This window comes from Carcharhinus amblyrhynchos, chromosome 1 (assembly GCF_965287045.1).
Source record: "Carcharhinus amblyrhynchos chromosome 1, sCarAmb.v2.hapA, whole genome shotgun sequence".
Taxonomy (NCBI): domain Eukaryota; kingdom Metazoa; phylum Chordata; class Chondrichthyes; order Carcharhiniformes; family Carcharhinidae; genus Carcharhinus; species Carcharhinus amblyrhynchos.
Genome location: NC_137324.1, coordinates 61,329,140 through 61,345,668, shown reverse-complemented (window position 1 = coordinate 61,345,668; position 16,529 = coordinate 61,329,140). Strand labels below are relative to the sequence as shown.

The following is a 16,529-nucleotide window of genomic DNA, read 5'->3' as shown; positions in this document are numbered from 1 at the left end:
ATAGAGGTGGAGAGACTCTTCCCGCTCAAAAAAGACAGTAGGACTAGGGGGCACAGCCTCAAGATAAAAGGGGGGCGGTTTAGAACGGAGTTGAGGAGGAACTTCTTCACTCAAAGGGTGGTGAATCTCTGGAATTCTCTGCCCGTTGAAGTGGTGGAGGCTGCCTCGCTAAATATTTTTAAGAAGCGGGTTGATGGGTTCTTGATAAGCGAGGGGATTAAGGGTTATGGGGAGAGGGCGGGAAAGTGGAACTGAGCAGCGACAGATCAGCCATGATCTTATTGAATGGCGGGGCAGGCTCGAAGGGCTAGATGGCCTACTCCTGCTCCTATTTCTTATGTTCTTATGTTCTTATGTTCTATGACCAGTCCTTTGATATTTCCTGTAATCTATGGATTTTCTTCTCACTATTAACTACACACTTTTTTGTATCATCTCATGACTCATGTCACTTATTTAAGTCTAATTCATTGGTATATACCACAGAAAGTAAAGGATTTAACATTGAATCCTCCACTATAGATAGCCTTGCAATCACAAATTACCATTTGTTTGATGTTGTGAGCAAATTTTGGATCCAATGTGCACCTTGCCTTGGATCCCATGAGCTGTCATATTGGACCTTGCAAACATTGTACTAAAATCCATGTAGACATTTATTGTTATCAACCCTCCTTGCTACTTTCTCAAAAATCTCAATTACATTCATCAGATATAACCCTCCTTATCAAATCCATGCTAACTTCCTTTGGTTAATTTATGCCTTTCTAAATGACAATTTATTCTATCCCTCAGAACATTTTCCAATAACTTGAGTCTGAGGTTAAACAGACTAGCCTGTAGCTTATCCCACCCTCCCTTTTTAAACAATGGTGCAATTTTAGCAGTCCTCAACTCCTCCAGCCAAAGAGAATTGGAAAATAATTTGATTTGATTTATTAATGTCACATATATTAATATACAGTGAAAAGTATTGTTTCTTGCATGCTATACCAAGAAAACATACCGTTCATAGAGAAGGAAATGAGAGAATGCAGAATATTACAGTCGTAGATAGGGGTGTAGAGAAAGATCAACTTAATGCAAGGTAAGTCCATTCAAAAGTCTGACAGCAGCAGGGAAGAAGCTTTTCTTGAGTCGGTTGGTACATGACCTCAGACTTTTGTATCTGTATAGGAAGAAGGTGGAAGAGAGAATGTTCATGGTGCATGGGGTCCTTAATTATGCTGGCTGCTTTGCCGAGGCACTGGGAAGTGTAGACAGATTCAATAGATGGGAGGCTGGTTTGTGTGGTAGATTGGGCTACATTCACAATCTTTTGTAGTTCCTTGCGGTCTTGGGCAGAGCAGGAGCAATACCAAGTTGTGATACAACCAGAAAGAATGCTTCGTATGGTGCATCTATAAGCATTGGTGAGTCGTAGCTGACATGTCAAATTTCCTTTATCTTCTGAGAAAGTAGAGGCATTGGTGGGCTTTTTTAACAATAGTGTTGGCATGGAGGGACCAGGACAGGTTGTTGGTGATCTGGACACCTAAAAACTTGAAGCTCTCAACCCTTTCTACTTCAATGATAGTCTGAACTTTCACTAATCCATAACTTGGTTCTCTGAGCAGCCAGGGAAACAGTTCAGCCAGGCCTATGATTTATCTACCTTCAAAAGTTCCACATCCTTTAAATATTCCTTCCTTAGTATGTTTATCCTATTCAGTATTCCACACTCCTCCCTAATTACAATGCCTTTTGTGAAGACAGATGCAAACGGTTTATTGAGAATCATGTTAATGTTGTATGCACAGGTTCCCTTTCTGATTTGAACAGACCCTCCTTACTCCTTTGTTATCCTATTCTTCTTTAAGTATGGAAAATTCTTTTCCTTGAAAGAGTTCCATGGAATCACTTGCATCCACCTGAGAGAGTAGATGGTGCTTTAGCTTAACATTTCATCAAAAGACAACAGAACTGGAGTGTCGGCCTGGACTTTCTGTATTAGGCTCTGGAGTGGGACTTGAATCCTTAACTTTATGAGTAAAACCACTAAGCTGCATAGCTTTATGAGCTAAATGTGTTTAATTACACTTTTCCTTTTGGCTAAGATCAAGTGTAGTGTCAACATGCTGTGCTTGGTTGAAGTCGTTAGGTTACATTTCTGCTTCATTTGAAGCAATTTTTAAAAGCAGCATCTAGGCCTTTTGGCTAAGATGCAAATGAGATCAAGCCTTGGAGTAGGAGCTATGCCTACTCCAATCAGCTTGGATCATGTAGATCAAGCCCAAGACAGGAGGTGAGAGCCCTGTCTTGTCAGCTTGGATTGGGAATGTCTCAACCTGTTGAGACTCTGAATTGAACTTGATTGGATTGAATTGGAATTAAAAAAAAATGATGCTCACTGAGACAATGTTATTATAACTTTACAAAATACCAATAAAATATTGAAAGTATAACACATTAGTATATACTTTGTTTAAGTATCAAATTACGGTATGGATGCAAAATAATTCTTTCAAAATATTGGATTTTTGCAAGGAACTTGAAATTGATTTCAGCATGTATGTACCTATTTGGAGCAATTAGACCTTGCAGCCTTAAAGATTGTGGTTCTACTTCATAAGCAGAAGGATACAATAGAATGTTCTGTCCTTATAAAGTAGTTCAATTTATCATAAAATATGTCAATGCGATCAGTTGCAGTATATTTGCTCTCTCTCTGGCAACTATCTGAAGTAGAAGCAAACTGTTTGCAACCTTGGTGTCGTATTTGTTTTTGCATAGAACTCATAACCAATTCTGGAATCTTCTGCACCCCACCTTTGGCAGACGTGCTTTCAGTTGCCTAGGCCCTTAATTCTAGGATTCTCTCTTTAAACCTCTTCACCTATTCAACAACAACTTGAATTTATATAACTCCTCTGACATTATAAAGTACAGTAAGAAGTCTCACAACACCAGGTTAAAGTCCAACAGGTTTATTTGGCAGCACAAGCTTTTGGAGCACTGCCCTTCATCAGGTGACCAATGCCAGCATCTCTACGCTATAAGATACCACAAGAAGTTTAACAGAAGTGTTGTTAAGCAAAATTTCATACTGAGTCACAGAACGCGATATTAAGTCAGAAAATCTAATATATTTATTTATTAGTGTCACAAGGAGCCTTACATAAATACTGCAATGAAGGTACTGTGAAAATCCCCTAGTCACTATACTCCGGCACCTGTTTGGGTATACTGAGGGAGAAGTTAGCATGGCCATTGCACCTAACCAGCACATCTTTCGGAGTCTAGGAAGAAACTGGAGCACCCGGAGCAAACTCACACAGACACAATGGGAACATACAGACTCTGCACAGATAGTGACCCAAGCCGGGAACTGAACGCAGGACCCTGGCATTGCGAGGCAGCGGTGCTAACTACGGTGCCACTGTGCCGTCCAATAGTCACAAAGGTTGATTTTAAGGAGCATCTTAAAGGACTGAAGAAAGGTAAAGAGCTGGAGCGGCTTAAGGAGGGAATCCCAAAACTTAGGGGAATGGTAGCTGCGGACAATAGTGAGCAATTCAAATCAGGGATGCATGCATTATGAAAGAAAGCGATATCTTAGAGGCTTTTCAAGGCTGGAGGAAATTATTATAATATTAGAATGAAGGCATTGCTCACCTAAGACCACTGTCATTCAGTGGGCACAGCGTTACAGGTGGATGGGACTTGGGGCAAGTAAGGACATAGGCAGCAGAGTTTTAGGTGACTTCAAGCTTACAGAGAATAGAAGAACATGGAACATTGGCAGAATTGCATTGGAATAGTCAAGTATTGAGGTAACAGAGGTATTAATGATATTTTAACAGCAGAAGAACTAAAATAGAGTGGAGTCTGGTGATGTTAGAAGTTAGAAATAGGTCACTTTGCTGAATGAACTAATATATGATCGAAAACTCATATCACACCAAGATTGCAAACTGTCTGGTTCAACTCAGATGGTTGCTCAAAAGAAGAATGAAATCATTAGCTAGGATACACAGTTTGGAGCAGGCTTTGGTCTTCCCAAAATTTAATCAGAGGACATGTCTGCTCATCCACTACTGTATGTCAGCACTGACAACAGCCTGAGAACTTAGAGGCAATAGGGGACTTGAGGAAGATGATGATGAAATAGAGCTGACTGCATCAATGTATACATGGAAACATTATCCTCCTTTATTTAGAATTTTTTACAAGTTTGGATCCTATTCACTCAATGCATGCAAATGTTGGCATGTGTATCAGTTTCTCAGTTGTTCATTCAATATTGATTGAACATAGGCCTCGATATTCTGCCACACAAATGCACAACTTAAGAATAGGTTCAATTTTAAAATTTCTTTGGTAGGAGAAGATAAATATCTTGCAAAATATTTACAATCTACTGTTGTTTTCATATGAAGAGAAAAACGTCACATATCTTAGTTCTTCCTGTGAAGTTAATAGCTTATTTCCATCTTACCAAATGGCAATCACATCATTTTCATTGTATGAGAGGGAACCCAGTAACTAAATGATTTCTAATTTAGGTACAGACAAATATATGCAAGTGTGCATTTGAGAGGTAGCTAAATAAATACTTGATATAGAAAGGAATTTGATGTTTAGTTGATGGGGTTAGATGAAGGTGGAATGAAACTCATGTGATGCATAATAAAATGGCCTCACCTAGAGAAATCTATTTAGGACTGTTATTTGACAACTGAAGAAGGGTATTACATAATAAATCAGAATATTTATTGCCTTTCAATGATTCATGTTCGTCCTTTTGCCAAGTAAGTAGTTTGTCTTAATATCAAAATGCTGAAGTTATGCATATACTGGAAATATGTGTAAATTGTAAGAAAGGTCTGAATGCTCCAAATGCAAAGATTTTTGTAGATCATAGCATGTGGCTTGGTTATATATATGATAAACTTGCCTGGATGAGTGCAGCTCCTACAACACTCAAGAAGCTTGATATTATCCAGGACAAAGCAGCCAGCTTGATTGGCATCCAATCTGCAAATGTTCGCTCTTTTCACCACCCATGAACAGTGGCAGCAGTGTGTACCATCACTGCAGGATCTCACCAAGGCTCCTTAGACAGCACCATCCAAACCAATGGCTACTATCATCTAAAAGGACAAGAATAGCAAATACCTGGGAACACCACCTGGGAGTTCTGCTCCAAGACACTCAGTACCCTGACTTGGAAATATATCTTCTTCACTGATGAAGAAGATATATTTCTTCACTGTTGCTGGGTCAAAATTCTGGAACTCCTTTCCTATCAGCACTGTGGGTGTACATACATTACAGGAACTGCAGTGGTTCAGGAAGAAGTTCACCACCACCTTTTCAAGAGCAATTAGGGATGGACAATAAATGCTCATCTAGCCACTGACACCTACATTCCTCGCATGAATAAAAAAAAGTACAATATATATCCAGTGGGTACATGTTCTGAGAGAAGTTGCACCGAGAAAGAGAAGAAGTGAGGTTCCCCAAATATATAAATAGGAGACAAATGTAAATACTTGAACACTTGCTCCAAAATTGCAGAGAGTAGCATATACAGTTCCTGTTTCCTACTTGTATCTCATTTCACAAATAACATTAAATAAGAACCTTCTTAATATTGCAGAAAATGTGTATTTCCTTTTTGATCATTTGAAAACTTTATTTCTTTTAATGGAATAAGTCATATGGGGAAACAGCATAAAGAGGAATCTCTCATGGATATTTTTAATTGTTTATTCATTATCTATTTACAAATCCACGTTATTACTTTTTATATACATTACACATTTACATGATAGAAAAAGTACAAAACTATATATTTAGATGAATTTAAATTTGTCATGTTCGAAAATATAAAATTGCATCTGCAACATAATATTTTAAGCAAAATGAAAAACCTGAACTGTTTGCATTGTATTAAAGCCTTTAGAGAAACAAACCACTAAAGTCAATCAGATTACACACGGCCAGAAAATGATCTGCCACACAGCTGCAGAGCATTTCAAGTTGACAACAAGTTCCAAACGCAGCACATTTGGTCAGTTATATGGCACGCTGTAAACAATATCTGAAGCTTTATTTACATCAATGTGTAACATATTCCAATAAATAAATAGACAAGGTAAAACATGCAGATAATATAACTAAAAATTTGTAGTAAAAAAAATGACCAGCCACATTTACAGCTACCACAATGCAATTTACAGTTTGCTGGAAAATGTGTACTTTACAAGCATCATACGTCACAATAAATTAACGATAACACTGCTCTCTTGATGAATATATTTCCAAAACAGGTATAGTTAACCAATTTTATGCATAAATTATAAAACATGACAGTATAAATAAAAATCTACTAAACTCAACTATGTATACTTCTTTAAAATAAATAAGCGTACACTTATTTACAAATAAGTACAGCGACTCCTTCCTCTTCCAACAGGTGAAGGAAATTACCAAATCGAAAATGTAGATTTAGGAAAAGTGTTATTTTCTTGCTCGTCTTCTTCATCTTCATCTTCTTCAGTTATGGCTAAGGGGGAATATATGGTAGCTGTTGTATAAATAAGGATCACAACAGCGCAGAACCTCAGTGCATGTTTTCAATCTCTCTGGATAGCCACAATAGTTTTTGATATGGCATAAGAATGAAGTTTGTGACATTTGTTATCATGAAATAACTTTACGTAATACCATTATTGCAGTGAGTTCTGAAGAATCAGTGAAATGGCTTTATGGCAAATTCCTGGAATCACATAAAAGTGTTCTTGTGTTCTAACATTTATGTTGTATTCAACCGTTGCATTCCTCAGTGCTATTGAATTAAACCACGGACTATTTTAATAGCTTTAAGGTCCAGAACAACAGTGGTGAAGCCTTTGGATGATCGCTACTGATAAGATGGCATTAACTTCAAAAGGCATAGATATTTCAATCTATTACTATTATGGTATTTTAATCCCTCACAATATCTTCCTTCTCTCAATGTGAATAGCATTCACTTCAGGTCACATGGTACTGTTGTTCAAGATAGCTTTCACTATTTATTAACTTTAATATTTATTTAGATTTGAATCCAATATATAACTACATCACATTTTTAAGTCATCCTGTCCTAATTTTAAGTGAAATGGTGATACTCTGAAGCCTAGTTATGTCATCTTCACACCACCATCACTGGATCCTCAACAAAATATACTCCCTCAGGAAGTAAGCACATGGTGCTTCCAAATAAAAGCAGAATTGTATAAAACAGAGTTGCTTTGCTACACCAATATTGGCAGCATTTAATAAGCCTACCTATATTGGAAATGGAGGTATGGGTAATTCTGGGCAATGAACCCACAGGAATGGAAGACTGAGATTGCCAGAATGTGCAAATATGCTTTATCTGCTCCACAGAGGAAGGTAAATACCTCTACTGCTGCCATCACATATCTCATGGCAAATTCCCAACCCACTTAAATGAAAAGTCCTTTTCAATGATTCCAGTGGGATGAGGGCTAGATTTATCCTGCTACCAATGTGTGGCAAAATCTGAAACACATTTATCATTAACAAATTTATTATCTGACTACACTTAGAACACACAGCACATCTTCCACCACTGTCCCAATAGCAGCATGGAAGATCTGCAAATTCTCAAGTTGACGGATATAAATTGCGAGATTTTATTTGGTACTGCCAAATGTGTGGTGAGCTAATAAAGTTAAATCTTTCATAGAGAAATATGGCACAAACAGCGAATCTTATTTTTGGGCTAAAAGTTACTTACAATTGCACGATCCTGTATGTTTGATCTCCAGGAGGGTGCCAGAGGAACAGGCTGAACTTTTCATTGCACACTCATTGGGGTAGGTGGTGTTATCAGTGGCACAGACTGGCTCGTCCGAGCGTCCACCCTGACACACATTGCAAATTGCACACCGACCCCTGCCGAGCCGGCTGTCCCACAGACACTTCTTTCCAGAGCTACATTGTATATCATCACACGATTTGGCTTCTGAAAAAAGGAGAACCCAAAATACATTTGTAAAGAGAATAGTCCCTTCAGTCATTAACAACGCCGATTTGGAGCTGACAATCAATTCATTTCTGCAATCAACTGAAACTCATGAATGGTGATAATTTGAAAGTCAGAATTCAAATCTATATTAGCTATTGATGTAACTCACATATTTATCATTTAGATTTTGACATCTTGGGCCTTAATAAATACAACAGCTATAATGTTTGGTGTTTGTAATTGGCGTGTAAATACAGAAAACACACTCAAAGATGTCCATCATGTGCTGGTATGCCAAATTATTTTTTAAATAGCTGTAATTAAATAGTTTTACTTTGTTTCATGACTTAAGAGGCAGCATGGTGGCACAATGGTTAGCACTGCTGCCTCACAGTACCAGATTCCCAAGTTCAATTCTGGCTTCAGGTCACTGTCTGTGTGGAGATTGCATGTTCTTCCCATGTCTGCATGGGTTTCCTCTGGGTGCTCTGGTTTCCCCTCCACAGTCCAAAGATGTGTGGGTTTGGTTGATCGGCCATGCTAAATTGGCCCTAGTGTCAGGGGGACTAGTGGGGTAAATGTGTGCAGTTATGGGACTAGGGTCTGGGTGGGATTGCTACAGACTCAATGGGCTGAATGGCCTTCTGTACTATAGGGATTCTAAGATTCTTAAGTCAACATTTGAAAGCATCTTCTAGAAATACATTTTAAATTAAAAAGCATGAGTCGAATTGCATCAATATGTAATCCAATATCAGAGCTATACCTTTGCTCCTATTGTAAGGTGAGCAAATGCACAGTCCACCACTGGGGTTGAATTTTTAATCTGGCAGCTGGGTATTGAAGCATTGGGAAAAGACTGAATCAACCAGACATATAGCACATAGCAATAAACACGTTAACCTCTGAAAACCTCGAGGAAAGATGAAGTCCCTCGACTTTTCCTTTCTTCCTAGGACAATAGGATGGGAGGAATCATGCCTCTCAGCGCTAAACTATTTTAAAAACGAATGGGAAATTAGAAGTTCAACATCCTTGAGTTTCTTGCGATTGCAAGAATTTTAGTTACAGTTCAGCAGCCCATAAATAAAAAGGAGCTTGGAAATAAAAAAAATTTTGCAGGCTTGACAACTTCATTTCTCAGCTTTAAGAACAGGTTCAAAAGATACAATGAACAAATTGGGCTGATTAATAAAGATGATCTTTTCTCTATCTAGTGATTTAAGCAATATCAATGTACTGTATAAGCCATAAATCTGAACATCCGAAAGTGCTTTGTTAGGTCTGATTTGGACATTTATCCATTACACCCTAATTATACTGACAAAAAAGGGAAACTCCTCCCACATTGTATTTGCACTGGTTTCCTGACTGCATGATGTTATGCAGTTTATACTTTGTACGGTCTGGGGTACGTACTTATACATTTCCCTTCATATGCCACTCCAATGGATCTGCCCATCAAGCAGGTGGCCCGTCTGATATGGCAGGCGCTGGCGTACGTGATCCCATCATTGCCGCACAGATACTGTTCGGGGCTCGAAGGTTCAGGGCATATCCTCGGGTTACACATAACACAATAGGCGCTGTTCGTCTGATCTACCACACACACAGAGCTGCCTGGACATAAGACATCCCTGCACGTTTCTGTAAAACAGAGACACCAGCAAAAATGTGAAACGGGCACCTGTTGAAAGCAATCGTTGGCAATATAAATTGGCTGATCTTTGTGAGGCCCGAGCTTGTCTTCATATAAATGCAGATTTATTTTAAATTTGTAATATATCTTTGATAGGCATGAACTTCAACAATTAAGATATCCTGGTAAAATAGTCAAATCCATACATTTCCCAATTGCAGGCAAATACTTAAGACAATTTGCTTTAAAATCAACAATGTAGAGGAAAATACTTCTTAACACAACTTAATTTAAAATGAAAGTGTAATATTCAAAAACAGACACTGCAATTGAATTTGTAACTTCGCGCTGGGGGAGATTGGAATGCAAACATTTTTAATGGAACGCCCCACTTCCTCTGAAGGTTCTCGCTATAAGCATGTACTTGTTGCACACGTACTTCTGCATTTGCCTTGGTATTGGACCTCCAGTTCGGGATGTCCTTTGCATCTCGCCTTCAGAAGGACACATTCATCTTTGTATGTTTTCCCATCGCTCCCACAAACGGAACCCTTCCACGTGACGTTCGAGCAGTCGGGTGCACAGACACATCGAGGTTTATTCTTCTTGTTCATTTTGCACCTTTTACCTGGCCCACAATCGACGTTATCGCAAGTTTCTATCACAAGAAAGAAACACACATACAATTTCCTGGACTCTGCTTCCAAGCATCAATTAAACATTCGGAATTTCAGGGTAAATTGTCACATGAACTGAATGCATAATCATCACATGACAGAGGTTTTGTCGTTTTATATAGTTTTCTTCCCCCAGAAGTTTAATTAAAGGTTTGCTAAAACCGCGCAGACTCAGTCGCCATCTTAATAAAGCCGCCCAGTGAAGCCGTGACATTCAACCGATTCTCTCTGAAACTATCCATAGTTTGATGAGTCGAGACTGAGAGCGCAGTTAGCGAAATCAGGGCACATTGGAATGTTTTAGCATGCGATTTGCAGGACTGAATGAAAAGGCGAATACAAACAATTTCGATTCGAAAAGACTGGGTGGAACCTGTACCTTTGCAAGGCGTGCAACCAGGGGCTCCGCCGTTAAAGATGATCCATCGGAAAAGGGTACTGGATGGCACATCATCTTCTGTCCACGCCGTGCTCAACCTGCCGCTTTTGCAGCATTCTTCCCGACTGACCCCGGTCATGTACAGGACCTGGCACTTGCCATTCTTGGCTTGCTGTAACCAGCAGTTCCCAGCTGCAACACACATAGTCATATCAGTGTCAGTTTCACGGATCCAGACACAACACGTGAACTTTGTATTGACGTTACAAGAGTGTTTACTTCAAGTACTCTGTCTCAGTCTGCGCCAACGGCTGAAGCTGAAATTAATCGACATTTCCCCGAAACAGTCTTCCTCGTCGTGGACAGTACCCAGGTTGCCCGAAATGTACATTTTGTGAACCCATAAACCATTTGTGTGTGTGTGTTTGGCGACGCGGGGGGAGGGGGCGGCGTTATTTTGAATAAGGCTTTATCATGCTCGCTAAGTTATTTGGCTCTGCCCCAAGACAGCGCAATCTGAAGTATTGTAAACGCGTGCAGTGGAACAAAAAAAACACAGCCAGCCACAACTCACCCTTCCAACGAAACAACAGAGTGCAAAATCCGCAATAAATACATAAACGTGTGGCGTGCTACTTGTCTTAGACATTTGCGAAAATAATCTGTAGTTGACAGTTTGACAAGCATCTGTATTTAGCCACGCTAACTAGAGCGCCGATTCTCTGTAAACCGTTTCCCGTTGATTTTTGTATCTATTCACAGTCACTCAGGAATAGAAACATAGGCTATTTTTCTGTACTACTAACTCGTTCCAGAAATGCCTGAACTCTGCTGCCTCTTCTGGAGGGTCTAGACTCCTAGTTGGTACCGCCTGATATAAATCTATATATATATCGAGTGCTCAGTTACATGGAGGACATTTATTTTAGTTAGCAGTATAGAACAGGCTAATTGGAAAACACACGTGGCAATTATTTCCACTGGAGCAAGTAATTATACCAGCCTCTAAATCTTGCTTCGTTTGCATAGCGGCATAGTGTCCCACGTCGATCCGGCATTACATGTCGATTCATTTGAAACATCAATGAGGCGTTCTGTCTATATGTAACTTTCCTTTGATCCTAGAGATCGCTATAACACCTAGAGCCACAGGATCAAAGCACGGTTCATTTATTTCCTAACTAGCTCCATGAATTGCTAACAGGGAAGGCTAATTGCTCCCTAGACTTAATTCTGCACCACAGTGTTCTTGGAAATGTGAATAAAGTACAGAAACACGTGTGCGCAATGCAACTTGCCACATCGGATTTTGACCTGAAAACTTTTGCTCAGAAGCAAGCGATAGAAAGCGTGGTGCTGCCTGAATCAGCTTTGGGCTCTTTCAGTATCTTCTCCCCCAGAAGATAACATGCAAGGCATGAAAACATGAAACCAACAGTCACATCCACAAACGTAGAGACATCAGGCAACACGTCCCCAAACCGCTTTAACTTACCCTGCACTCGTTGGTCTCCAATAGTGAGGAAGATAAAAAGTGAAAGTGTCAGAAACACAGCCCTGCTATTTAGCATCCTTAGCATTGTCGCACTCAGTTTCCCGCTGGTCTAAGTACTGATCTGAGAGCACCAGTCAAGTCCGATCGCTGTGTTGAATGAACGTCAATCTGTGAATGCACTCACTCTTAAATATTTTGGCTCAAAGGGGTCTTGGCTGGTCTGTTTGGTGGGCGGTCTTCTGATGGCATGGTGATGTGTTTGGCAGGATGGGGGAGGAGGAAGTGATCAAAAATGTTAAGGTGGACGGAAACTTAATCAGGTGACATTTCGCCGCCTCCCTCTAAACTTTTCCGCCGAAATCTCAGGCAATATCGCAAAGACAAAATATACGTTTATGTGAAACAGAGCAGCCCGGTTCCAGGTCACAGTGTCAATTTCTTTGCAGTCGACAAGATTGCACACATTGGGGTGGACGAAAATATCCTTACTGCTATTATTAGGCATCTGAAGGCTGCTTTGGGATTTTCTTCCATTATCGGGTCACCTTTGTCCTACACCTACAATGCAGCAAATATTCATAAACTGCTGAACCTGTAAGCAACTTATATCCACAAAACACTGTAAAAACTAAAAATCATTTGTGGACGAATATAACCGCCCCATTATGTACAGGGAAATACAAAAAGATGGCAAAATAATGGGATCCAGCCTTTCTAGTCCAATTCCACCGGTAAAGCAACGACTCCCCCACCCCCAATTTCCCATAACCTGTACATGTCAATGTCGATATTTCCTCCAATGTCTACTATCAAGAAGGGTAGATTATAGGGGGGAGGGGGGAATGATTTTCATAACTCCGTTTAAAAAAACACACGGAGAAACATTGAAGTGTTCGGTTACAGACCGGTGTTCAAAGTTTGGATTCTCCGTTTATACCGCTGATGTCTTGCCATTTGAGCATTTCGGGAAAATACATCATTGTAATAAAGAATATAGTGCACAAACAGAATGAAAATCAAGGGCATTGACACCGCGGTGTGTGCATTCAGCCACGAGGTATTAGAGGAGCATTTCGATTTAATACCCAAATCTGGCAAAGTTACACGTCTATTACTGGAGCAGACTTCGCACGTCTATGAAATGCCGTAGGGCGGTCTCGTATTCTCCATTTAGGAGATTGTGACATCGAAAGTCGGGTTTTAGAATTGCTCAATGAAGTGACTCCTGGCAGCGAGAGTAAGTACGTAGGCGGTCTGTCGCCACCTATCACAGGGAATACGCTTGCTTGTTTAATTGTCGCTTTGGCGCAATCACGTTTTGTCCGAAACCTCCCTCCAAGAAAAGATAAAACGCACGGTCCGGCTTTGATGGTAATCAGCCTGAATACCCAGGAATAATCAGGCAACTTTTTTTAGTTTTGATAGGTGTGCCCATTTCACTGGAAATAACTCCGCGATAACAGACATTTTCCACCAGCTGAGGGATACAGTGGTAATCCTTTAATAAAGACTTATTACAATAGGCTCTTAAGGTCTCTGTAATAATCGCCAGAAATGCAATCGCTCTAATATTAGAAGAGACAGTTGTTTGGGTGCTTCAGATTGGTCGTAGTATTTCACGCTATTTAGCGTTCAAAATAGACATCACAATAAAGGCCATGTTATTACGCAGTAGGAAAATTAACTTAAACAAAAGACGTGAATTATTTTCGTTTTCAATGCCGCGAAACTGTGCTTTGTAAATCCACCCTGGGCTGTTATTCCACAGAATGACAATTGAGATCTGATATATAAAAAATCTAATGCAGCCCCCTAACGATTGGAACAAGGTAACTGCAGCTCATTGGTGATCTCCAGTTTGTCTGGCAGTTTGTCATAGCGACTAAAGAGACTTTCCCTTCTCGCCAAATCTGTGTTTTGTTGGTTGAATTAGGAACAACGAAAAAATGCTTTAATGTCTTTTTATGTTTTCGTACCACTACGCTGGCAGCGGAGGCTTGGGTTTTGAGAAGAGACCAGCAAAACAACGAAGAAGTATGTATATGAAGTCTGGACCGACCCATGATTCCTAAATCAAACTTAAGATCAATAAGTAGCAACATTAGGCAGACACAGGAAATATCATGACGCTCATATTTAGCTTTTTTAAAATAAAGCCGTCGCTAGTACCAATAATAAACTATTTAAACTGCTATTGTACCTTGTGTTTCTTGACAATGTCGTTCACATTATTAGTTTCTGAAACAGTCCCCTTCTGCCAGGAATTGCACGTATTCGCTTTCTTCTTTGTTTTAAATACAAATCAGTATTGCATTAGCTATTCAATTTTGATACTGGGACAAAAATATTTATTGCAGTTTTGAAGAGGAAGAACAACAAACCAGACATAGCACTGATATCCACGGCGAGGAATACCGATTGCTGAATCGGCAAATTAAAGCAATTTACATCCGCAAAAACACAGGACGGTAAAGGAAGTTTTTTCAAAACAATACCTGGACATGAAAGTAAAGGGGTAATAATGGGAGACTAACTGGGGATTATGGGAGAACTGGATAGAAAATCAATAATGGCAACAAAAACAAGATTGAGTCACGAAAATCATGCGACAGGAAAGGGAAATAAAGGAAATAGAACATAACGAAGCGAGATAATATCAGGAGATAAAATACCGGGAGAGAAAAGGAAACGGCGAGGACAGAAACTTAGAAAGATGAGAAAGAGGAGACTGTGAAATGCAGTTCCTGCACAGGTCCGGTGAAAAACTAAAGTGAGACCTCTGCAGGACAAAAGTTGCATGTGCTCACTCACGTTCCTGATGTGGCTGACAGTTACTTCCAGAACCCGGCAGGTACTTGAAGTAACTTTTCTGAATGTTAATGATTTACATGATGCACCCGAACAATCAGGAATTTTCAGTCAACGTGATCATTTCATACAACTAGCAATATTTTAATATGGCAATCCAAAGCTTCAAGGCAATCCATTATTTCAATCCTAAAGATATCTTGATAAACGCATAGTTCCAGCACAATATTTAAAAACAATTAATGCGCAGTCCAGAGGTATTCATAACTCTACATCCGGTGCCTTGTATCTGTGGATAATAAATCATTCCGCATGCCGAATGAGTTTTCTTTCTTGTGCAATTCGATTTTGTTTTGATACGAAAACGGTATAATTTATCAATGTATTAACCATCTAAGTTAAAGTATATAAATCTACCCACAGATGCTCAAATACAATCAAGCAACATAAGCCTAATCAATGCTGATAACATGAGTTCCTATCCATGCGCAACACAGTTTCGTTCATGCCAAGATCCCAATACTACATATTTTATCCATTCTTATTCGTCGTCAACTTTAAACAAATTCGCCTTATTCGGCCGTGCGTTGTTATTTAACTACTAATTTGATGCATAGAAATAACATTCTATCAACAATGAGAAGTTTTGGCATTTAATCATTGGATAGTATTTAAAATTGAATTGAAAGCAACGATTTTGTTTTGTCTGTCTCTCGGAGGTAAACGCAAAACGTGTCAGTTTGTGTTCGTCGAAAGCCAATGACTTGAAAGATTGCAGGGAGATCTTTATTCATATATATTCACAATGAAACATTTCTTACTCAATATTGAATCATCCATTAAAAAAAAGCAAAACGCAAATATCAGAAACGGTTCATAAATACAGGAAATGTCGGAAAAAAACACGGCAGGTCAGTTCGCATCTGCAAAAACGGTTCTTGTGTGTGAGTGAGAGAGATCGGTCCTGACATCGGAATCTTTTCGTTTTACAGATATTGACAGGTATGAAATGACTAATGTTTGTTTTTGCGTACCTGAATTGTCCTGTAATGGCAAAGTGAGAATGTATGAAATGAACATGTCCATGAAGATTTCAAACAGGGTATCAAACAATTGATTTTGCCTGATCTGGAGAAGGAATAAGTATTATAACTAAAAGTGACGCACTTGTCTGATATTAATGAATGGTCACCAGTCGAAAAATGATACGGCTCTTGGAAAGCACCCCACCCAGTACATTTATTTCAACTTCAGCGTGAAGATGTAATTTAATTCACTCAGATGCAGAATAAATTAGCAGTGCTGCAAATTACAAATTCTTTGGTCTAACATCCAATTTTATTGAATTTGTCGTCTTCCAGACTCAGAAGCATCCCAAAAGAGTCAATAGTTAGGTACATAAAAACTTTATTTAGTTCTTGAAAACATATTATTGAACGTTCACAGCTTATGTAAAAGCGTTGGTGATTAGTGCGCATCGAGAGGATCACTACATTTCCTACTTTCAA

General features: G+C 39.3%; 1 protein-coding gene across 3 annotated transcripts; it reads right to left on the bottom strand.

Annotated features, from left to right (window-relative positions):
* Positions 1-5,779: 5,779 nt before the first annotated feature.
* LOC145340977 (follistatin-A-like) lies at positions 5,780-14,557 on the bottom strand. 3 transcript variants are annotated; one of them, XM_080185622.1, is made up of 6 exons: positions 14,414-14,557; positions 10,719-10,910; positions 10,102-10,320; positions 9,443-9,670; positions 7,793-8,020; positions 5,780-6,550 (listed from the first exon to the last, which is right to left on the bottom strand). In XM_080185622.1, the coding sequence occupies exons 2-6, from the start codon at positions 10,855-10,857 to the stop codon at positions 6,471-6,473; spliced, it is 894 nt and encodes a 297-aa protein (XP_080041748.1). In that variant the 5' UTR covers positions 10,858-10,910; positions 14,414-14,557; the 3' UTR covers positions 5,780-6,470. The 3 variants fall into 3 exon arrangements, with proteins under 3 accessions (XP_080041748.1, XP_080041737.1, XP_080041756.1); XM_080185611.1 differs by lacking the exon at positions 14,414-14,557 and adding an exon at positions 12,214-12,435; XM_080185630.1 differs by lacking the exon at positions 14,414-14,557 and adding an exon at positions 11,293-11,354.
* Between the last annotated feature and the right edge of the window lie 1,972 nt (positions 14,558-16,529).